The sequence below is a fragment of the Scomber japonicus genome, chromosome 7 (genome assembly GCF_027409825.1).
Source record: "Scomber japonicus isolate fScoJap1 chromosome 7, fScoJap1.pri, whole genome shotgun sequence".
In the NCBI taxonomy this organism is placed as follows: Eukaryota; Metazoa; Chordata; class Actinopteri; order Scombriformes; family Scombridae; genus Scomber; species Scomber japonicus.
In genome coordinates, this window is record NC_070584.1 from 21,504,062 (window position 1) to 21,527,877 (window position 23,816).

At 38.9% G+C, this 23,816-nt stretch overlaps 2 protein-coding genes across 3 annotated transcripts in view; one reads left to right on the plus strand and one right to left on the minus strand.

The window, feature by feature from the left end:
• Positions 1–986: 986 nt before the first annotated feature.
• Positions 987–7,353, minus strand: ddx59 (DEAD (Asp-Glu-Ala-Asp) box polypeptide 59). Of its 2 annotated transcripts, none has more exons than XM_053322485.1 (8): positions 7,323–7,353; positions 6,033–6,906; positions 5,302–5,484; positions 5,097–5,186; positions 4,157–4,408; positions 2,138–2,290; positions 1,568–1,696; positions 987–1,270 (listed from the first exon to the last, which is right to left on the minus strand). In XM_053322485.1, exons 2-8 carry the CDS (start codon positions 6,888–6,890, stop codon positions 1,010–1,012), a joined length of 1,926 nt encoding a protein of 641 aa, XP_053178460.1. In that variant the 5' UTR covers positions 6,891–6,906; positions 7,323–7,353; the 3' UTR covers positions 987–1,009. The 2 variants fall into 2 exon arrangements, with proteins under 2 accessions (XP_053178460.1, XP_053178459.1); XM_053322484.1 differs by having other exon boundaries at positions 7,287–7,328.
• Positions 7,354–8,675: 1,322 nt separating this feature from the next.
• camsap2a (calmodulin regulated spectrin-associated protein family, member 2a) overlaps positions 8,676–23,816 on the plus strand; it is a 45,743-nt gene continuing 30,602 nt past the window's right edge. Inside the window, exons 1-2 of the mRNA XM_053322482.1 lie at positions 8,676–8,814; positions 13,838–14,097. Of these exons, the coding sequence (XP_053178457.1) occupies positions 8,676–8,814; positions 13,838–14,097 (399 nt within the window). The remainder of the gene's footprint in view (positions 8,815–13,837; positions 14,098–23,816) is intronic.

Here is a 23,816-nt window from a genome sequence, read left to right on the forward strand (position 1 = left end):
TGAAAATGTATTCATTAGTTCATGTAGATTTTGGAATATAAAATAAAGATATTTTATGAAAAAAATTAAAGGTCTGGTTTGGGATTAATTGGTATTGTGACGCCTTTTAAGACTACACGTGTTCCAAATAAACTCACATCATGATTTATTTGCTAATATAAGAAATGTTGATTTCAAATAATAAAAACAGCAATATATATATTCAGTAACTTTAATTTAATTACACATTTTTTTCACAGTAATTGATGGATTAGTTACTTATTTTGTAATTACATTACAAAATGCCGCTACATGTAACTATTTACTCCCCAACACTGATCCCTTGTTATCTGCCTTTGTGGAGGTATTTCAGTAGAGAAAATGTAAAATTATACTAAAAAAATGTAATCCTAAATAAGATCCAAGCCATTAAATAAAAGTGAAGTACACTCTATAGTTTAAATTATATATTATATTATGTTTGGATTTAGTTGCATCTATTGCTATACTTAATATACTAAGTGGGGAATTCTGTGTCAGTGGTCATGGTCAGCTAGAAATGATTTGCAAGTGACAAAGGCTAAAGATCTCCCTGCTGCCCAATGCTCTAATTAAATTGATTGACACAAATATGTCCAGGACAAATTTCAGAGCAGCAGTGTCAGGCCAATCCCTAGCTGGAGGACCTGTCTATAGCTGAAGCTCACATGTTGACAAGTACAGGCGCTGTTCAACTGACCAAGAGTGGGATACAGATGTAGATGTAGCCACTATATAAACGTTTTTCAGTATTTATTTTGACCTGTCATGGCTTACTTGAATATATGGAGTCACTGTTATGTTATAACACCTGTGTTTCTACTACTATGACAAATCAGAAAATCTGCTGGGGAAAAGGGACTATGAGTGTGTCATATTTATAGAAAATAGAATATTTTTAAAAAAAATCAAGTTTATTTAGTAAAACCATACAAATTTAACATTTACACAATAAACAAACAGGGCGACTAAGAATGATTGACAGAATACATTATTTCTTGCGACGGTCATGTTTCCTTATGATGTCTATGAGGTTGTTCTTGGTGACCAGTGTATCCTCCGACTCCAGTTTGGCTTTTTGTCTTTCCCTCCTCTGCTGCTCATGAAGGTGGGGTGAGTTGAGGAGCTGTGGGGGCAAGATGGAGCCTGTAGGTTTGACCCTGTTCACCACGTCCAGGAATAGCCTTTTATTGTTGTTGTTGATAAAGGTGATGGCGGTTCCTCTGTGTCCCAGCCGACCTGCCCTGCCCACCTGGATGGGAAGGAATGGAAGGGAAAATGTAGTTTTTTTGTACCTTCTGTAATATATTTATGACATCAGGTAAAACTGTAGATAAGCCAATATTATTTTTAAATGTATTATTTCCTGGAAATTTTAACTTTAAACTCCATTTCTGCAATAAATTCACTATTTATATCATACTGATTGACAAGCTATTAATGTAGATTATTTATTTACCCAATGACGCAAAATGGAATACACCAAATAATCACCATTAATTTAATCTGCAGTTGAACTTAAACATTTTCTACAGCAGGTATCACTAACCTGATGGACATACTCATCCATGGTGTTTGGCATGTCAAAATTAACCACCAATCTGACATTAACTAAGTCCAGTCCTCTGCCAAGCACACCTGTACTGATGACCACTTCAAAGTCTCCATCCAGAAGTCCCTGAAGATACAAAAGAGGAAATATTACATACTTAGACATAGTAGATAGTAAACATTGTCAACACACTACATGGACAGTAAACATTAAGAATGTACTGTTTTTTTCTCAGTTGGTATGCCAACACGACAACATGTTCTATATTCAAAAGACATTTCTAGTTGAGATCCTAAAGTCTCCAAAGATACAAAATGTGCTATGCAGCAAAATACTTTTTGCTCTGGTGATTTATTTATTTTTGTTAAAAAAAAACTGAGTGAATAAACATTGTGTGGGAATGCTCTTGTTCTCTCCAGGAAAAAAAAGAAGAAAAACTGTTATGTCTCAGCTCGGGGCGTCTGTGGTGTCCCTCTAAGTAATTGAGGAGCAGCAATCCTGGACAATAAAAATGGTAGTGCTGCTATTTATCCACTATCCGCATGTTCTGGTTGCTTCTGGTCTCACCCTGAGGATGCGGTTGCGTTCCCACTGAGTCTTGTCAGAGTGGATTGCCACAGTATTGAAGCCTGTCACCTTGGCGACTGCTTCACACAGCAGATCAGCCCCAAGTTTACAGTCTACAAACACCACCACTGGAGGCTGGTACAGTTTACTGTCCTGAAAAGCCACACAAAAAAACAAGAGAGAAAGAAGCAAGGTGAGGTCCGGCTTTAACCACATTCCTGTATTGCTATATACACACATCCAAACTAAATGTATATATTGAATCAGCCATAAATTAACAGAGCAGGAGTTCTCCGAATGACAATGAAATGACAAATGTAAAATCCACCAAAAAAGACAACCACTACTTTACGTAGCTACTTGATCTCAGCATTTTTACACTTTATTGCACTTTCGTGCACCTTTCGAAGTTCTGTGTCTCTCCATCGCGTCGTGTTTTGTCGTGGTGCAATTAACCTGAATGGTTATCGGTGTCTCTAGTCCCTTCCCAGGTATGACACAGACAATTTCACATTTTATTTTCTATGTAATGGCCACAAACAAGTATTTATGTATTAATTATTACTCGGTATATTTTGCAAGGGCACTCCACTAGTCATAACTAATAAGCCATCTAACAATTGTCCATAATGCTTAATATTTCATTAAAAAGAAGGACTGATCTATAAATTCATAACATTTCACACAATTTCTTAGATGGTGTGTCAGAGACTTAGAGTACATGTGACAGACACTGACACAGTTCAGTCACATTCCTTTTAAATTCCAGCAGATGGCAGTGACTGATGACTCTCTGACCAGTAACACATATTTTATATGAAATATACGAAAAGTAGAAGGGCAAGCTGACATGTTTCAAAAAGATGAGGTTCACCTGTTAAGATTAACTTTGAGTTAAGAACTAAAGCCTGACAGATACTGGATTTTTGGGGCTGATGCCAATACAGATATTATAGAGAAAAATAAAATATCAGACAATAATCTTATCTTATTATATACATAGAATACATACATAAATGCACATTTGTCACGATTTGTCAAATATGTAGTAGGCGCATGATATTTTGGAGTTTAAAAATTGTATAAAATTAATTGTACAAAGTGGCAACTACACTTTTAATACTATAAATGAAAATGCATAGAACCAAAAAATGTATGTATATATTAAACTTGAAAATAAATAAAATGCTGCCTATATGAAAATTCCCTACTAAACAGTCCTAATTTATTTTTTCACTTATTTTAAATGTATTTATTCATTCTGTCCTTTCAGGTGAGTCCTGAAGCCTCTCCATTCCAGAGTTTGGTTTTCATGGAGTGTCCCATCCAAATCCCACCTTATTAGCCCTCCAAAACCTTTACCAGTGTTCAGTGACAGTAGCCTTATATTTTAGGCTGAAAAACCAAAGGCTGTCATGAGTAACTATGTGACTCAACACAGAAATGTAGCTCCTGTTACTGACACAATGGTTTAACAACACTTATTCACTGGGTTAAGTAAAGCAGACTACTCCTGTCCTGTATAAATGCTGCAAGCCATTGCTGGGATTCCTGGAGTGGGGCCATGGTTTAGGGCCCACCCATTTCCTCCAGACAGGGGCCAGGCCTGCATGGCTGTCTAAATATGGTGTAGTGGGGAGACCAGTACTTGGAGCTTAAAGAATTCCCACTCTAACAGCCAGTTAATAAAATACCAAGCTGGTACCAGTGCGTAGCGAGACTGAGCGATATATCTATTATAAGCTGAAATTGAGATAATAGCCTGCTTTCTGTGTTTGTCTCTAACAAAACACTCTCTTGTTCTTCAGAGTTAAAGTACACTTGGTCTTTTACAAAAACTAGGAAAACTGCTGACCACTTAAAGAAAGCCTATTTTAGCAGTGGACGTGTGCTTAAAATGATACTCCACCTGAAATCTTTCTTTTGAGACCATAAGTGAGAATTAGACTTGCTGTGCTTTTTTTTAACATACCTCTCAAATTCACCATTAAGAGTCAAAAATTCAATTATATAACCTACATTGAGAATCTCAAATAGCTTCTTCTTCTTGGAGGGTTCCTCTACCCACAGAAGGATCTGTCTGATGTTGGCACAGGGCTGGTTCTTCTCTCCAATAGCAATACGGACAGGGTCACGAACCAACCGGGCAGCCAGTTCCTCTGTCCCTGTTGGGATGGTGGCTGATGCCAGCAGAGTCTGATGTTCTTCAGAGACTTGGTCCAAAACTTCAAGTACCTGCTGCTGGAAGCCCATCTTCAGCATAGTGTCCACCTACAGAGTACATCGCAAACACACAATTTCCACAAGCCAAATATGTCAAAGCTAAACCCACGGTAAAACTATTCAATTAATAAACATAATTAAATTAAACTGCTGCTGTATCACCACAACGGGCAGGGTTTTCCTCAGGATGTTAAAGGACAAGTGTGTACGATTTTGCGGGATATATGGGCCAAAATGGAAAATAATATGATGACATGAATAATATGTTTTCATTAGTGCATAAAAATAATATATAAACCTGAAATTGTTGTGTATCTATTACCTTAAAATGAGCCCTACCCTTTTCTGTAGAGCCCGCCATGTTGCACAGCTATGGAGCCCAGAATGGACAGCCACTTGGCCCATTCCCATTTGGGCCAAGTGGCTGCCACACTCTGGCTCTAGAGAGGGCATTGAGTGTTTATTACAAGTTTCACGGTCACCATAGGTACTCCATAGGTGCTCATTTGAAAGGGTTTCAATCTGCACTAAAATCCCATCACAAAATCTTACACACTGGTCCTTTGAGTACCGATTCTTTCTAAAGAAACATTGTGCTTGTTGGTTTTCATGGGAAAAGAAGTACTGGTACTTTTTATTCATTCATGTCTTACAGCCACACTGTTTTCAAGGTTTGCTTAAGCCCTTAAAGTGCAATAACCTTGCACAAATTTGTATAGCACAGCGATGGTCATACCTCATCAACCACAACCACCTTCACTCGGTCCAGCTGTACTGCTTTCTGCTTCAAGATCTCAAGGAGTCGCCCAGGTGTGGCAATGACAATCTGAAAAGGATGAATAAGAATAAAAACAGAATGATGAAGAAAGCTGAAGAGTTAAATCATTTCGTAAGACAACAGTTTGATTGAGGGAGGATTTTCGTCAATATAGTAAACATACTTTGATGCTGCTCTTGAGGCGGTGGAGCTGTGGGGGAAGCGGCATGCCGCCCACCAGCAAGGCAGTTCTCATGTTGGGGAGGCCCATCACCAGTTCTTTAGCCTGCTTCTCTATCTGAATGGCCAGCTCCCTGGTGGGGGTCAGGATGAGAGCCACGGGGCTACGCAGGCTGTGTACTGGTCTCTAGAAAAAGAAGGCGCACAGATGGATGTAGCCAGCATAGGCCTTTTCAATTAAGACATATTGACACATGACAGTAGGAAATGCACAAGTGTAAATAATAAAACGAATGATGGCTGAATTCTGTTTCTCTGCTATGTCTTCAGGGTACCAGCATTGATTAATTTTCTTATTTTAATATTGGTAACTAGGGAACTTATTTAGAGTCCAAATTTAAATTTCTGAAGATCACTGGAGAAATAAGTGCCAGCTATTTAATAAACATTAAAAGAGATAAAAAATAAATTCCATACCACAGTGGTGGTGGTGAAAATGAGTAAAATATTCAAGTAAAAAATCAAATGCAACACTTTGTCAGCAACTTCTCTTGTATCACTGGGTAAAGCACAGTTAAAGGTACAGAGTTTCATTTTACTTGATGTTCCTTTACATTTAAAAATAGCCTCTACTAGGTAGGAATTGGCATCTTCATGCATTTAACTGTATGTGTGTGAATGTGATGCAAAATTTAGCACCACTGTAAAAACATGGTGCAAATTGCTCTCCTGTACCTCCAGTGCTCTCACTACAACTGGCAGCAGGAAGGCCACAGTTTTCCCTGAGCCTGTGTCAGCACTGGCAATCACATCCCTGCCGCTGAGACCAACAGGCACCATCTGCATCTGGACTGGTGTAGGTGTCTTGTAGTTGGCCTTCTTCAGGTTGCCATGCAGTGTAGCAGGGAAGCCACAGTGTTCAAACTCCACAATAGGTCTGCTCACATCTCTCCCCTGGGTTTCAATGCCCAGCTCCTGTTTAATCCGCTGCACCTGTTCATCTGTTAGTCCTGATATGAACCGATCTTCCCTGTAAACATAGTGTGTTTTAAGTTCATCCGCTCCACCAGTCTCAACTGCAGCCTGTTGCGGTTGAGTCCTTTCACCTCCACCTGTGTCCTTACAGTTAAACACATCAACCCCAATCCCCATTCCCATTTTGACCAAGTGGCTGGCTTTGCATTCAAGACTGCAAACGTCATTGTCAGTGCTGTCACAAATGTACTCCCCATAGCGACCGCACATCACACAGATGGGCTCCCCTGGCTCCGGCCATCTCTGGCTCTTCTTGAAAGATTTGACTGGCTCATCCTCCTCCTCCTCCTCCTCCTCCTCTGCCGCCTCTATATCACCTGAGGGGGGCTCATGTCTCTCTTCATGTGGTGGGCTCTCTGTCAAAGCTGCAGAGTCTCCACCTGTTTGTAGTGTCTCATTTTGCGTTTTGGTGTCTTCATGTGCTTCCTCCTTCTGAGCAGGCATCAATGAACTACCTTCATCATTCTTCTCCTCCTCATCAACCTTACTTTTCTTCTTCAAAGCTGTATTTGAGCCCTCTGCTGGTCTCTTCACTTTAAGGGCTCTCGGCATGAACATTTTATAGACTTCTATTCTGTGAACACCAGAATACAGACAGGTCATGGTTTTATATGGTACAGCTTTTTTAAATACTGGGGAATTCCAAACTGGCTGAAAAAGTGAATTATCAAGAAATGTAATATCATTAAAGATTAAATTATATCCACTATGCAGTTTCACAGCTACAGGTATAAATGGCCTTTATCTTCCCGTGAACCTAACATGTATGTACTAACGTTATAGCAAAATGACTGCATTACAAAACACACATTAACTTCTGGAAGCTGTTAACGATACACAAGTACAAAGTTGAACGTTTTCACATGATTTTCGTGGATAATATCAAAAATTGCGTTTTTCCACATAATACTCCTCCGGCACGACTAACTTGCAAATGCAAATAAGTGTATTTACTGCGTTTGTTCAATGAAAGCGACATATTACCGATACCTCTTCACGTCAAATCTTCCAACCTGTTCAAAACAGACACCGACGCAAACTAATGACGCACTTTCTGCTTTGCACGTCGGGAATTGTAGTTCATTTAATTTTAGTCTCTGTTATTAAACCAGTGTGTGAGTGTATGCAGGTTTCATTGTAGTAGAAACTGTTCACACGTTTTTTATGCGAATCTCTTTATATTCTAAATTGTAGCTTCGTCTTTTGGTGATTTTTACATTGTGGGTGTGGCTGTAGGCTACACATTTATAGCTGTACAAAGCAATTATACTAATCTAACGGAAATTAGGATAATATACCAAGACAGAAGTTTAAAAACTAACTGTCCACTACATATATTTTAGCATAAAATTATCATTCCTTTTGCTTTGTTTCTTATAATTGCATGCATGCTGTCCTCTTTTCTTGCGACATTCAAATGCTTATCGTAACTTTAAAAAATGGAATTGTGCAGTTGTGATTGCTATTAAAACACGATTTAATTTAAGTCTAATATAATCATTCTGTCATCAGGGTCAATGTGTCATCGACATTTTGGTACAGTTCTCAGCTAGCACATTACTATGAATATCTAGCTGCAAAATACAACACAATACCAAAATTTAATACAGTGATAAAACGTTGCTGATTTCACACTCTTTAGTTAATATGAATTGGCTAAACAGTTAATGACATTTTGGCAGACCTGGTACCGTAAAATACCGATTTCTTTAAGTCGTTCAAACCGATCTTATAATACATAAATGGTTCAAACGCTGTAGCTGTAATCAAACACTAATATTTCTGATAGCAATTGAATGCATCGTTGACGCATGCGCATTCCGCAACAACGGTGCGGGGTTTGGAAAGCCAAAGTGTGCAGCAGGAAAACCGCACCACGGCACTAACAGAGGAGGGAATGCGAAAGACATAGGTTTCCCATACAACAATACATGGACATGAAAGGGAGAAGCCATCTGCTCCCAAAGGACACAAAGAATGGAAACATTTCTGTTTTCACTCCAGCTGAAGAGCAGTTTTCCTCTGAAATCCAAGGAAACATTCACAGCTTGGTCCGACGGAGCCTATCTCTACCACTTGTAGTGAGCAGAATGGATCAAAAACACCAAGACTAACGAGTCATTGTGATAAGGAGACACGAATAGGACAAATAACCGCAATCAGCCTAGTATTGAATCATTTCATCACTGAATGAACCTGTGAATAATCGTCGGAAACACATCGCATCTCCTCATTTTACAGCCGGTCATTGTTTTCCATGAAATTCCAGTAGCGGGATGCTTTCGCGTTGTGCTGCTGCTGCTGCTGCTGCTTAGGGTCGAAGAAAACAATTCAGGGACAATTATGGGTGAAGTTCAAGACGTCAGGGATGTGAAGAAGATCTTTGTTTCTCCAGCAATAAAGTCTTTCGAGCACTATGATTTCTCCCGAGCCAAAATCTGTTGTAGCCTCACATGGCTGGTGGCCAAAGCGTATGGGACAGGTAGGTGTATCACTTAGCCTCCACTCACCTGCACGCTGCATGAAGATTTCAATCATCATTTTATTCTCAAATGCATGTTTGACTGAATTGTATAACGATTACTAATATGTAACATGCCCATAATCAATTTTGAACAACAAAAAACAAATCCATAAAGCACATTTCAAATAAGTTATGGATAATAGACACAATAGTCATTTATAATTGACTCACCATTGATTACCTGAGACAGTACTGCATAATATTCCCTTTAGGAATTTCACAGTAATTTTCCATTAGGGTAAAACGTTTTTCGGTTTACAAGCACCTCAGTTTTTTGTGTTGCTGTCTCCCCATCCTAAATGAATAGCCTATTGGAAAAACAATATATATTTTCTCCAAAGGAAAGATAAAAATCAGTTTCCTCTGATCAATAAATGTGTTGTCCTGCATGATGCATATGGAGCAGTCAGTGTGGAAAAAGGGAGGTATGAAAGTGTTCCAAATGATGTAACCTTCAGCTTACTGCATTCAAGTCAAATTTAGAAAGAGAGGCATCACATGGGGACTCTTTTTATACATCTCAGCAGGTATATCACACAAAGGGTTTACTTGTTAACAGTAATAAGGGGTAAATTAAGCTGCTGGTTCCCATCAACAGCACTTAAGGGAACTGCTTTTGCCTTTTTTTAAATCCCCTTCTCCATCATTCCTATATATGACATGATGCTTGTGACACTTATGACATGTTACCAGGGTTAAATCTAAAAAGATTCAAACATTTAAAAAAAAAATGCATTGTGGTGTTTGTTGAGTTGAGATCATATCTTGTTGCCACACATCTGTTCATTTTTGTTAAGCTGTATTGTAAATCACTGCTTTTCCAAATCAGAGACGCTGATGCATAAATGACTCAGAATTATCATTCTCCCCTCGATTCAACTGTTCATTCTGAAGGACCAAATAGTAAGCCATCATTAAGTTTTAAAAGAGGATGAAGAGCTGAGATGTAATGCATTTTCATGAGCAGCCTTATTGTTTATTGAAGTATGTGTAAAACATATTCAGTTGTGACAGTGCCACCACTGCTTTGTATCACTTTGAGCCCTGATAGATGAATGAGTTGAAACCTAATACTGGTGTTTATGGATTTATGGGATTTATTAATATAATTAATATAATGGGATTCATGTGAATATTTGGATTCATCATCCATTGTTGTCCATCAGTAGGAAGTACAGTACAGTACATTTACAGTAACAGTAACTCGTCTCCTTCCACCAGCACAGACTCTTTAATACCACTGTGACATTGAGCTTTGGTGACCTGTAACAAATTCAAGTCTGATTTTCCCAAATCAAGCAGCAGAGATAAAACACAAGCATCTAGTAAAGAGGTTCATCACCATGTAACACACCTGAATAAAACACAGGACTGTCTCCACTTTCTTGGCTTGAGAATGATTTTTACCTCCAAAGCAGTCACTGGCCCACAGCAATGTCTTTCATCCATGATCTATTGGGCATGGCTGTACATTGAGTGAGGAATATTCCAGCAAGTTTTTTTTTACAGGTTAGTGTCTGCAAACACCAGGCTGACACCTCTCTGCACATGACTAGCACATTATGCTATTCTCAGTGTCAGAGCTGCTGTTGGGTTGATAAGGTGGCATCACTGAAAAGTGAACAAGATTGCTTCTCTTCTGTAGCGTAAATGTGGGAAAACTTGTATGATTGGCATCATGCTACCCTACCTCAATCTCACATGAGATTGAGGTAGGGTCTGGTGTTAGCCAGGCTAGCCTTGCATAGCCCTAGAGCTGTAAATGCATGGCTTTTGGCCAGAAAAAGAAAACAAGCTGCACACAGAAGCTTTTATTTAGTTAACATACATTAATATTATTACATTTTCATGTTACAAACATCTCTCCTTCATCCCATTCTTCTTAATCTGTACATTTCTGTGTATTCATTGGTAATGTGTTGTAACAGATGCCTTTCTACTAAACCTAATTTCACCTTAAACATAATAAAATATTGCATTCTTAAAAATCTCAGTCTGTGTATCTGAAGTAGCTTGAGGAGAATATGTACAGTTTCTGTCTCACACCGAGGCCACTGTCACTATGTACAAACTTTGGCTGAGTTTCACAATGCAGCTTAAAGTGTCCTATTTTTTTCTTTATTTCCCATATGACATATAAAATCCTGAGGCATGTGACGCACAGTAGCTCATTTCAGCATTGCCATGACGTTAACTCAGTAGATTTCATTTAGCTGTAACCATGTTATATTCTTTAATCCAGTATTGGCAGATATGGCACAGCAATGGAAACAAAGACAAAACAGCTGACTTGATATATGTCTTTACACATATTTGAGACATATCAATTTAAAGCTGCAACTAATGATTACCCTTGTTTATTTGATTAAGTGTCTGGGTTTTTTTAAATGTCCAAAAATGGTGAAAAAAATGTAGTTCAATTTTTTGCCAAAGCCCAAAAAATGTCTTGTTTTGTCCTGACCAGCAGACCACAACTGAAAGATATTTAGTTTCTTAACATAGAGGAATAAAGAAATCAGAAAATATTCACATTTAAGAAGCTGCAACCAGAGAATTGATGGTATAATAAGTAAATTGGAAATTGATTTTATGTCTGTTAATCAACTAGTTGTTGATTCTCTATCAGTTCAGTCAAAACAATCATACAGTAATCACACTATATTCAAATAAGCAGAAGTTAAATTCCACAACCATTTTTTTTTCTCATAAAATAATCCCTTTGTGCTTTTGCTGTGTTCTGTAAAATTCATTTTTACTATTCCTGTTGAGGCCTTTTATTACTGGCTAATTGTTCAAATGGCTTTAAGTGCATCAGCTCTAAAATAACTAATACAGCGCTGTTCGTCTGAACCGTGCAGACAAAATGGTATTCTGCTGCTGTTTCAGCCAGAGCACTGTGTTGTAATAGCCCCACAAACATGAGATCCCTTGCAGATCCTCTGTGTATATTCAATCAGGACTGAATGAAATGGGCTGATTCCAAAAATATAGCCCTCCAGAGAGACAGAGAGCGCGCAAGAAAGAGAGGGAGCAGGCTCATATCCAGATCCCTGCCTACGCTGCTCTCAATACTTCACATGCAGCTGCCTCATTACAGCCATGCAGGAGTACATCAAGAATACGCAGTGTGGTAGATGCAGCCTGTGCAGCAGATCATCTGCTGTTAGAAAATACTATCAAACATCACACACTGATGCACATATTTAATATGTTGGACCACTCCACTTCACAAGCAGAGCTCAGAGAAGATGCCTTAGTAGCGAGGCTTTTTGAATGCTGGGTAAAATCTGGGCGGTGAAAGCAAATCTATGTAATGAACAAGTATTTTACAGAGGCCCTTGGGCAAGGCATTTAGCTTTTTGTTTTGCTTTGTTACACAAGTTGGACTTCACTGGATAAAAGTAATTGAATAAATGAAGACCACCAACAATTTTCTGTATAGTACTTGATATCAGAGATTTGGAATATGATTAAATGTGCATCTGAATATGCTCTTGTAGGTGGTTACATATATTTTATCACAATAATATTTGCATTTTTCTTTAGTTGTTTGATCATGAATGATGTTATATCATTTAAGACCAAGAAAAGCAGAAAATATTAACATTTGAAAGATTCGACAAAGCAGTCTTTTGGAATTTGTGCTTGGAAAAATACGTATACAATGGTTTGGAAATCTTGTTTAATAAGTTGGTACATTTCAGTAACATAACAAACAAGGGGAAACAAGTAGTGAACCACAAAAGACTAAACCAGAGCTTCAGCACAGTCTCTATGTTGAAATATAACATGAACAATAAATTAGCAAAGTGCTGAATCCCACCAGCTCCAGGGGTGTTGTATCGTAGCTCAGACTGATCTCTGACCTCCCCATAGAGGATGGAGGAGGGTCTTTGATGGGATCAATATGATACCACATGAACATAATACTAACAGGAAAAGCACCTAACCTAAATGGCTGCTGCTGAAGCTGCATTTCTGTTCTGACTCAGAATCTGTCTGTAGATGACCTTGTTGATGATGGTCAGTGTGAGCAGGTGATTCATTGACTTTTGTGTCTGAGTCTGTGGTGGAGGATGGGTAGTGGTGTCAATTTGGCTCACTATATGCTACAATATCTCTCTACACACACACGAAGCGCTATAGCTGACGTGTATGATGGTATTTTTTGTTTAGTTTTTTTAAATGTTTTTACACAGCTGCAGCGTCTCATTCAAACACAATTATTCAGTATTATATTGTATCATATATATTGTGGCAAATGATGGTGTTGCATTGCTTTGGTTTTCCAATAGCCGTACAAGACAACGCAATTTCGCAAAACAATGTTTCTGAAGCATTTGTTGAATATCCACTGGCAGTTGAATTGCTGCAAGTGGTACACACACACACACACACACACACAACACACACACACAAAGATAGCTGTTCTCTTTGATGAGGCAGGCAGTGAGAGGGGTGTTCCCAGGGAGCTGAAGGCTGCAGAGATATATACAGACTAGTTGAATCGATTGGGTTCCACTCCTACTGCAGTTGCTATAGCAACGCCGAGGTCTATCTACACGTGTCCAAGTCAAGATACTGTCAAAGTATGGCTGTGAACAATAGAGCAGACCAGCCAAAGTAAGGTAATGGCAGCGAATCTGTGCACTGAAGGAAAAATCCAAACTTAAACACAAACACAGAATGAAGCTGGCATCACTCTATGTCAGCTCAGTTTTGCTGCTGCTTGATTTTTTCACTTTTTTATTCCATAGATATGGTAAAGAATTCAAAACAGGAGAAAGGCAAACGTTTTTTGAGTATACGGGGAAAAAAGTCATCTCAGTATTTTACTATTTACCAAGTGTTTTGTTCATGTAGAAATTTAGTGGTCTGGTTTCCATCATGTTGGTATCTAAAATACACTGTATCATTACGCAGCAGTAATTTGTAGCGTTTCTCACCCCAAAGCCTCTTTTTTCTCCCCTTGTTCATACAGACAGCGTCCCAGCAGACTTGAAAGACCCCTTCTACACAGACCAGTATGAGCAAGAGCACCTGAAGCCTCCCGTGGCCAGCCTCCTGCTTTCTGCAGACCTCTACTGCAGGGCCGGCAGCCTCATCCTTAAGAGTGATGCTGCAAAGCCCCTGTTGGGCCACGATGCCGTCATCCAGGCGCTGGCCCAGCGAGGACTCTACGTCACTGACCAGGAGAGACTGGTCACTGAGAGGGACCTGCGAAAGAGGCCTCTGCAAATGGTAGGAGGGATTTTTTAATACGATTTTTAATATTTTATGTTGAAATCGTATTGCGGAATATAATCATATTTTTTATAACTTATTTAAATTAAAAAGATTGTACTAAACTGCTGCAATGTGTGTGTGTGTGTGTGTGTGTGTGTGTGTGTGTGTGTGTGTGTGTGTGTGACTTCTCCCAGTGTCTTTATAGTTCATCTCTTGACTTTGCAGGCAGCCTATTGAGTGAGAATGAGGGATCCTCATTATTTGCGGGCTGAGTCTCAATAGGAGGCTTCATTGCCTCAGTGAATTGCAGTTGAGACACGATTAGGACTCAGTATGCCTGCAGTCTGTTTGTAGAGTCTTGCTGGTTTTTAATTTCCCTTCTATGCTAATTCGAAAGTTATTTAAGTTTTGTTGGGATTCACCAGTAAGGCATTTTTTACGGTTTAGCTCACAAAGTTTAAGTCATATCAGATCATTTAAAGCTAAACTGAAGGTGAATTGAGTGTTTTGGTGTGTGTTTGTGTGTCTGTGGTTGATGTTGCTGTGTGTTCTCTAGCTTGTCAACACAGCAGCAACCCACCCTGTGTGTCATGAACATGAGGGATTTTCACATATTACTGTCTATCTGCAGGATTACTCTTTAATTCTTCTCTGTGTGTTACATGTTCCAGTCCAGAGTTGAACAATGGTTTTACACTCGATTTTTAACACTTTGCCAGAAAGCCACTGTGTGTGTGTGTGTGTGTGTGTGTGTGTGTGTGTGTGTGTTTCGTAACGTGAGCATGAAGTTGCTTGAAGCTTTTTCCATTTTCCCCATCTATCCTCTACTGTTCGATCTATTCTCCCTACCCCTGTCCTGCATCACTCATCTTTCATCCTCAGTTTCTCGTATTCCCTTCTTCTCTCATTGTTTCTATCTTGCCCTTCATCCATTCATCTTTCCCAAAGCCCCTCTGCTCTTATTTACATCCCCTTACTTATTATACCAAGCCCTTCCCTCAATGTTTCTCATTGCTCTTCTCTGTCATCATCCCTCCATTATTTTTTTTTTGCTTGCTTTCCTCCATCAATCCCATCCTCCCTCCCCTGTCTCTTTTCTCGTCAGCTTTCATCAGGCATTCTTCCTTCCTTCCTCATTACCAGCAGAGGAAGAGTTTGTCTGTACCAGTGTCTGCTGCCGTCAGTGGAACCGATGTGTCGGCTCAATTCAAATGAATATATTTCACACATTTCGTACGTCAAAGCTGAGTCCTTGAGTCCTTCCTATTGACGAAACAACATATCAAATAGAAAGTCACTCACAGCATGTAACATAATCATACAGCATCATGATCTAATTTTAGAAGCCTAACTGATAATACATGGGCATTAAAGATGTTTTAATTAACTTAATGAGATTCAGGAAAGCAAAAAAAAAAGATGCAGCACTGATTACTATAGTTTGCTATGAGGTTGTAACACACTATGAGACACAGTTCATTTAGACCTGCTGCACATTGGGATGACAGCTCAGGTCGGGACTCATCTATTATTTAAAGACATAAGCTAATTTAGTTGAAAATATGACTTTAAGCTGCTGTCCAGGCTGAGATCTGCGTGGGTGTGGACAGTCAGCAAGGAGAGCAGAAACAGGAGAGATGCTGTTTATCTGGGAGACACATAGCATAGAAGTTATCCTCAAAGAAAACATTTTTACTTCTGAGGTGTCTACCTGCAGTTCTAACAATAAGCTGCTCTGGATTCGAGCAAGCAGTGTCATTAAATGATGCTTCGTGGCATTTTTAGCCAAGCATTTTTTTTTAACTCAGCAGTTTGTATATAGCACAATAATTTTCAGAATAAGCTACTTTCGGGGACATGGGATGTTCAGGGATGCTTTAGTAGGCCAGTCAGCAGCAGAATTAGATGCTGCTGATGTCTGACATATGTCATAACTGAGCACATTTACTGACATTTTCACTGAACTGACTTTGCATTATATAGTCTTTTTTTTTTCCTCCTCCCACTTCTCTGTCACTACTCTGCCCACTCATCCTTCTGTCTTCAGCCATGTGACGGAGTCCCACACGTGAAGTTGCAGCATCCAAATTAGACTCTCCTCCCACTCAGTCGCCTACATACATGCTGTATTGCTTACACTCTCCTCCACCTGTAGTGCGCATAGTTAAAGAGAGCGTGGAGGTTGGGTTGAGGATCTATAAATGTTATCACGGTATTACACGTTGCAGCCCACATGAAGCACCCCTGTGAGCATGATTAAAGCTGAAAATCATTATTAAAAAGCCCTTTAATAGCTTAGTTTGATAATACCTGCTCTGTTTTTGTGTTCTTTTCAAAGTGTCAGTGCTTTGTGATCACCTTTGTTCATAGTGACAGAGTGGATCATGAGTAATTAATTTACAAAAACAAGACTGTTTCCATGCAGCTGTTGTCAGAGTGAAAACATCTTATGAAGGTCGGTATTCAATTAAAGACCAGAATTGAAGGCCTGATGTAAAGTCAGCCTAACCACGTTGCTGTGGAAACGCTAGTGGGATGAGGATGACGTCAAGATCAAAAAAAGCTGAAGGAATCTGGATGATGAATGAAAATTGATTCTTGGTGTCTGTGTCAGCATGTGTGTACCCTTGTGTACAGTGCGTGTGAGTATCTAAGGACTTAATTACAAGCTGTAGAGTGGAACACAAGTGCATCCCTGCAGCATGGTGGTTGTTCCGATAAGATGGTTAATGCATAGAAACAGCGCATGGCATTCATTTATCCTCTTGCAATAACACTCTGCTCCTGTCGCTCACATTCATTCACTTGCACAGTGATGGTTAGTTCACTTGCTTACAAATGAGTAGTGGTACTGTAACATGAATGGGACAAGCACTGATGTTTCACTTCCCTGTCTGATTTACTCTGCCTGTCCGGGGCTCAAGTTGGCATCGCAGAGTTACAGGATTGTTGTAACAGGTTTCAATAGTTGTTATAGCTATGCATGAAGTTTTCTCCAACTTTAAGTTCTACTTTAAGCATAAAATACATGTCAGAATCTGACACTGATGCACACCTCTGCTCAACATATTACGGGAGAAAAGCCCGCAGAGCATCCACAGGATAGTAACTAGAGGATATGTTGATGCAAAAAGCATAAATGTCCCACTACATTTATCTCAACAGACTCACTTCTTTGACCTCATCATGGTGAATATCGATGTTCTTCCAAACTGCCGAACTTTGAATGTAGTGGCTATAGTAAATAGTCCATGATGCTGCCAACAGTTTTAAATGTACTGTATAAGTCACAGTCTTATAATGGTTACATGCCGTGAATACTATATGGATTCTGAGTTTCTTTAGAGGCTGTATGGATGCTGTGTGTGTGACTGTATGTCAGAAGAGCCATACAACAGACAGGTTTATAGTCACACTTAAGTTAGTAGAGACTGCTTTCAAATTCAACCTTAATGGTAAGTGCACTTTAATTGTGTATTAAAACAGATTTATTCTGTAGTACACGTAGAAGCAATGCCGCTATACAGTGAAAGAAGTCATCTTGTCATTAATTAGTGGATTCTTTAATTGTTATCCTTTGTAGTCATGGCCAGTTAATTACAGCACAACTGAGTACAGATGAATTCTGCTCAGTTATCTGCTAGTACTGTAATGCAGAAGTCAGATACACACAAAGCACGTTTAAAGCTATTTATTCGAATGTTGAAACATTTCACTTATTGGAGCTCATTTTGTGTGGTGAGGACTGTGCCAAGAAACAAATGCGACCTGGTTAATTGTTGCTGACATATTACAGCACACGACTGTCACACTAGCTATGTATTAGCATGTAGAAAACATGTGAGTGCAGAGTATCAGCAAGAATTCCCTGTTTTATATTATTGCTGCTTATTAGTGTTATTACTTGTCCAAATTGATATTAGATATTCACATAGATTGAAAGTGTGTGTCAATTCAGAACTTTTTAAAAATATCACTAAAAATCATTACAGTTACAGTGTTAGTAAAAGTCGATACATGTTTTTAAATAATGTAATGATGCAAAGAGTAACACTTGCAGGCTGAATCCAAACCATAAATCTATTACAACGACAGCATTTTGCTCCCCAATCGGGATACAAAAATACATATGAAAAAAACATATGTATGAAGATATTGATACATTTGTCAATCCAGTTTAACTGTGTGATTGATAAGTCAAATCCTGTATAGCATGGATGAATAGAGGTGACTACTTTTTCCTGTTTGTCTCCTTCTCCTCTGCTGCCTCCCTCTCCTCTGCTTCCTCCATCACAACCCCTATTGGGAAGGCGCTATGTTTCCATGGTTACACTCCAGTAGGCAGGGGTGTTGTGCAAGCGTATGTGTGTAGGTGGGTGCAAGAGTAGGGGGTGCTTATGCTTGCATATGTCATATGTGCAGTGTGTATGTGCAGTTATGTGCGCTCTGTGTGTGTGTGTGTGTGTGTGTGTGTGCGTGTGTGTGTGCGTGCGTGCGTGTGCGTGTGGGTGGGGTGGGGGTTGTAGCAGTAAGGAGCACTGCCAAGCTCTGAGGCAGAGAATACCGAGATGCTAGATTCACACAGGCAGGCAGACGGCGTTTCTAAGACGCTGCATCACACACAAGGACGCACCTTTATACACACACACACACACAACCGGTGAAGTACAGACAGCTATACTGAGTGCCAGGCAGAAAACAATACTTCTCAACATCAATCCGGCTTCCTCTGTCCCTATTCTTTTCTTCTCCACTTGATCTTACAAACAAAGAGGAGCTGAAGCAGCAGGGTGGAAGGGAAGCCCATCCAAGTACTTTCTGTACTCATCAGCCTCACTGAAGTCACAGCCTGTACAGTATTTTATGCTCAATGCCAGCGGCAACTCCAGTACAGTATGGATGGGTAGACAAGAAACACATTATGTGATGTCCTGAGTCCTGAGCATCTTTTTGTGCTGGAGACAGCTAGACTATGTTTCAGGCTGATGTGTTTTCTTTATTTGTTTGTCTTTTTAATGTAATATGTAGGATTTTATCTGCAAAGAAAAAAGTCCACATGATGAGGGTTCAACTATTGTAGCAATGCTCCTCCATTCTCAACCCTGAACACAGGAGCAAATTTGTCTCCAAGACAAAAATATGCTAAAGCTAATGTTCCATATCAGCTAGTACAACCAGAGACAGGTACAACACAGGTCAGTAGTCAGTGGTTGTTTCTCAGCTGTGTACTGTAATGACCTTGTGTATTCATTAGTTAACCTAGTGTCCTGAAACATTTTTGTCAACATGCTGCCTTATCATAAAGAGATTGTTCAAGGTTGTAAGCCATGGAACTTTCTTCTCAGATGAAAGAGGCTTTACTAGGGTTACCATGAGTAAATTCATACCAGGTGAGGGGTCTCACTTGAGTCCAGTCCCAAGATGGGCATATTGCAAATGAGTGCTTAAAATCTGAGCCTGAAGCCTTTTTTTTACTTTCTGAATGTAGAGAGCTTAGTGACAAGTATACAGTCATGCTAGCTGCTCTCAGCTAAATGATAATGTTAGCCAGCAACATGCTAATGCATGTACAGTGACGGATTTTCTCATTTGTACAATATGTCATTTTACAATTCATTATTATGTTCTTTACAGTGTGGTAGTCTGTGCTGCAGTCATATGAGAAACAGAAGGTAGTACATTTTTCTGGTGAAAGTACAGATTCTGAATCATGTCAGTATTAAATGCTGTATCTCTTCATCTGCTGTAAGAGCATAATAAGCTTATTATACTAATAGAAAGAAGTCTGTGTCATCTTCTTTAAAGTTCAGAGCAGAGGATCAGGTCTGAAAATATTCACCTGTTTTTTTTTCTAATTACTGATATTACAAATGTGAGGATTGGCAAGGCTGCACCTCTAATATCACTTAATCCATAATGAATGTATTCAGCTTTATACAGGGATCCCATTTACTGAGATTAAATTGAACAGACACTTGTAGTGTTAATATTACTGCAGTATGTATTTTCATTGCAAATTTAGTAATAAATAAATAATAAATCAAAATGGAAAAGATTTTTTTTTAGGTATTATTATGTCCAATGAAATTAACACCACACACTATGAACTACAACACAAAGAAAATGCAGCACTAAATAATACATAATTTAAATGAATGTATACTTCCATCAGAAAACAATTTGCTCACAACAATAGAGGGAAAAGTTAGTTGTTTAGTTGATTAAATAAATATATATTCAATACTGTGCAGTTCTACTGTGTAGAAGACAAATACAGTGATATATGACAGTATTTGATGATACACTGCACATTGAAACTACCTGCATTCTCATTGGGATTTAGTCTTAAAATCAAATAATCAAATGCCCATCATGTTTATGTAAAATGAGTGATATGTCCCTTTTAAATGAAATCAAACACCCTTATATTTCTCTCCTCACATGGTACAGCTTCTACCCAGAGGGCCTTTTCAAACATGATGGAAGGATTTGGAGTGCAGGCATAGGTCAGCTCTGGCTGGTAGCCATGATAGTGTCCTCAGATAGTGTTCTAAGGTTAGCTTTGAGGTTTCCATATAATTACTAGGTTTGGTTTGGAGCACATGGAGGGGGAAGGTATGCTGCTTAAAAGCTTCATTCCCATAGCTGATGCCAGACCTCACAGTTGGTATTTGTTGCATCCAAAAGTGTGCATTTGTGTGTGTTTGTGTTTGTGCTCACAGTTGGACAGGCTGTTAAAGGATTCATGCCGTCTCTCCATTTCAAAAGGAAAGAGTAAATATAAGGAGCATTTTATATTTCATAATGATTTCTGATCATCTTGGGAGAATTTGTACATATTCCATTTTTATTCTGCATCAGTCCAACAACTTTGGGAAAATGCTTGCTTTGTATTAAGCTTCCTTGATTTTTTTTCTTTGATCTCTGTCATCTAAATTCAGTTTAAATGTTGAGAAATTGAACTTTTGGACTTTAGCAGGCTAAGCACAAAACACCTCGCTGCAATGTTGATTTGAACATCTTAAAGTTTAAATAACTGCATTTTGTGCTCATATTATTAAATAACCTTTTGTGATATGCCTCCCCCATTTTCCACCCACTAAGATTAAAATAAACTATAAAACAGTCTGTTCTTATACTTTGCTGTATATTATTCTGTCTACTGTTTTCACTGCCTCTCGTTAATACATCACCAAATGCAACAAAAAATATATTCATGAAAAAGTAAGTAAAAATAAAAGTTATCTCTCACATGTACTTCTTTCTCCTATAACTTTATAGTACCTTTGGTGACCTTCAATAGAGACCGGAAAAAGGTACAGCTGAGTGCTTTTCCATGTCCAGCTGAGTTGGCATGAAGTTACCTGAAGCTAGACAGATTCAATTTTTAGGCATCATTCCCCCCTGGGCCTGGACAGGAGAGCTGTAATACTAAAAGCAGACTGCATTTCAATATTATATCACCCTTGAGCTCATGGTGAATCAGTGTGTGTGTCTGTGTGTATGTGTGTGTGTGTGTGCTTCCTCAGTCGAGAGGTGCAACACTGCAGTTTGTGCAATTTCTGGTCATTTTCTGCTCCCACTTTTCCTGATGAAAGCGTGTTTCTGTATCTCTGGATATTATCATAAATAATCAATGAAACGTTGCACTCCTGTAAAAACAGCTACAGATGAATCATCACACGCCACGACCCAGTGAGTGGTGCCCCTTGAAGAGTTTACTGCAAGTCACTGAAATTGCATTACTGTATTTATTACTTCACTTTAACTAATTTCACAGCGGAGAAGTTGATACTGATAATTGCACAGTAATGGTGAGGTAGTGAAGTATTGTGCATCTTCCACTATGAATAGTCTGGTCAGGCCATAACAAGCAGCTCATAGCTCTGACAATAGAGATTTGAGTTTATTTACAGCAGACACACAGAGATGAGGTGAAATGCATCACATACTGTCTTTTGTAGGTCGCTGTGGTTTGAATTTGCACTTCCTCTGTGTTGTGTTAAATCTGGCTTCTACGGTGGATTTTCATCTCTCCCTTTCTCACCACAGAGCCGCATTAAAGATGAACAGTGTTTGTCTATTTCCCCGGGTGGAAATACAGAGAGCCAGCAATGTAGCAGCACAATAAAACAGGATATTGACTGTGAAGGGGCATCTTCTTACCTCCTGAGAAATAAATACAAGATTTATAGTTGCAATCAGCTTAGATGAGAAAGCAAAAAATGTGTGTGTGTGTGTGTTTGTGTGTGCGTGTAAGTTCTATGTTTATGTATCCAGGCCTGTATTCATTGTGGATGATTTATTCATCAGTGTGTGATTAAGATCATTACCAAATATTAACAATTAAATGAGAGTTTTCATAGGGAGTATGTGATAAAACCAGTAAGTAACTAAAGGGTATAGATGTTATCATTTTGAATTTGTGGGAAAGAAAATAAAGTCATTTAGTAACATTTTCCCATCTTGAAGCCATCCAGATACCCCAAAGCAAAGCATCTGAGCCTTGAACTCTCTAGTGAGTAGTAGTAGTAAATATCCATCCAGTTACTAAAACCTTTCTTCTTTCCTCTAGCTTACATTTGACATTTACACATAGCCAGCTGATCCTTCACTAACTGTCCATTTCAGCAACGCTCAGGACTCATTCAGTTGCAGCACACCATCTACAACACATACACATATATATATTGCATATGCTTGATGAGCACTAAGTGCAGAGGACCTTTAAAGATCAGCATTTTCCACATGAGATATTCTGGTCTATTTTGAGACAACAGGGAAATATTGACACTTAGTGCTGTAATGTTCACTAGTGGTGGTATTTTATGTATTGAAAAAGCATTATCCGTAGATGCTATATATGAGTCCTTTAAAAGAAAGTGTTTTGTGAGGCTGTGTAAGAACAAAGCTCATATGGCCTTGGTTTCTTACTGTATATAAACATAACTCTCAGATTCTCCCAGTTAATGTTCCAAATGAAATTTAAACATGTGTATGGTCCCCAGTGTCAAAAAATGGCGTGATCCTGGAATGAGCATGTGGTCCTACTTTAGCTTATTCCTCCTATACAATGGCCTGGTGTCACCCAATGTGATTAGAGACTGTAGGTCTGTGGTCTACTAAACAAGATTAGTTCTCCTTGTTTTATCTCATCTTCCCACAGCAGATCCAAATCAATATCCTCAAAGAGGCCTTTGAGGAATGACAGCGGTCCCTTAGCCTTTGTGAAATTGATCTGTCCTGAAGTTGATCATTTTGTTGTGGGAATTGAGGGCAGATTTGTAACTGTAACTGATAACTGGATGTGTATGTGTGTATTAGCTTGTTTGTGCGTGTCTAGGATAATGTTTTAGAGTGTTTGGACAGGCTAAATGAATGCTGATAGGAAACATCTTGGCAGTGTATTATTAAATGGGGTTGGTTTGCTGCTGGGGTTCCAGATCAGAGACACTGGAAATTAAGCATTACACAGCATTGTTACACAGCAAAAAGATAAGGGGGAAAAAATCATCACTTATAGTTGCTAATTTAAAAGCCAATTGTACCAGATACCAATAAATTATAGTTTAATTTAGGGAAAGGAAATCCCTTCAGCATCTGTGTTTCTTCTTCGGTGTTTTGAATTGTCACAACACAAAGCTCACCATCACATAACTGTTGTACAAGTCACACAGTAAGAAAGACTCATAAAGGAATTCTACTCGAGGACTCACATTTTTATGATGAGTAGT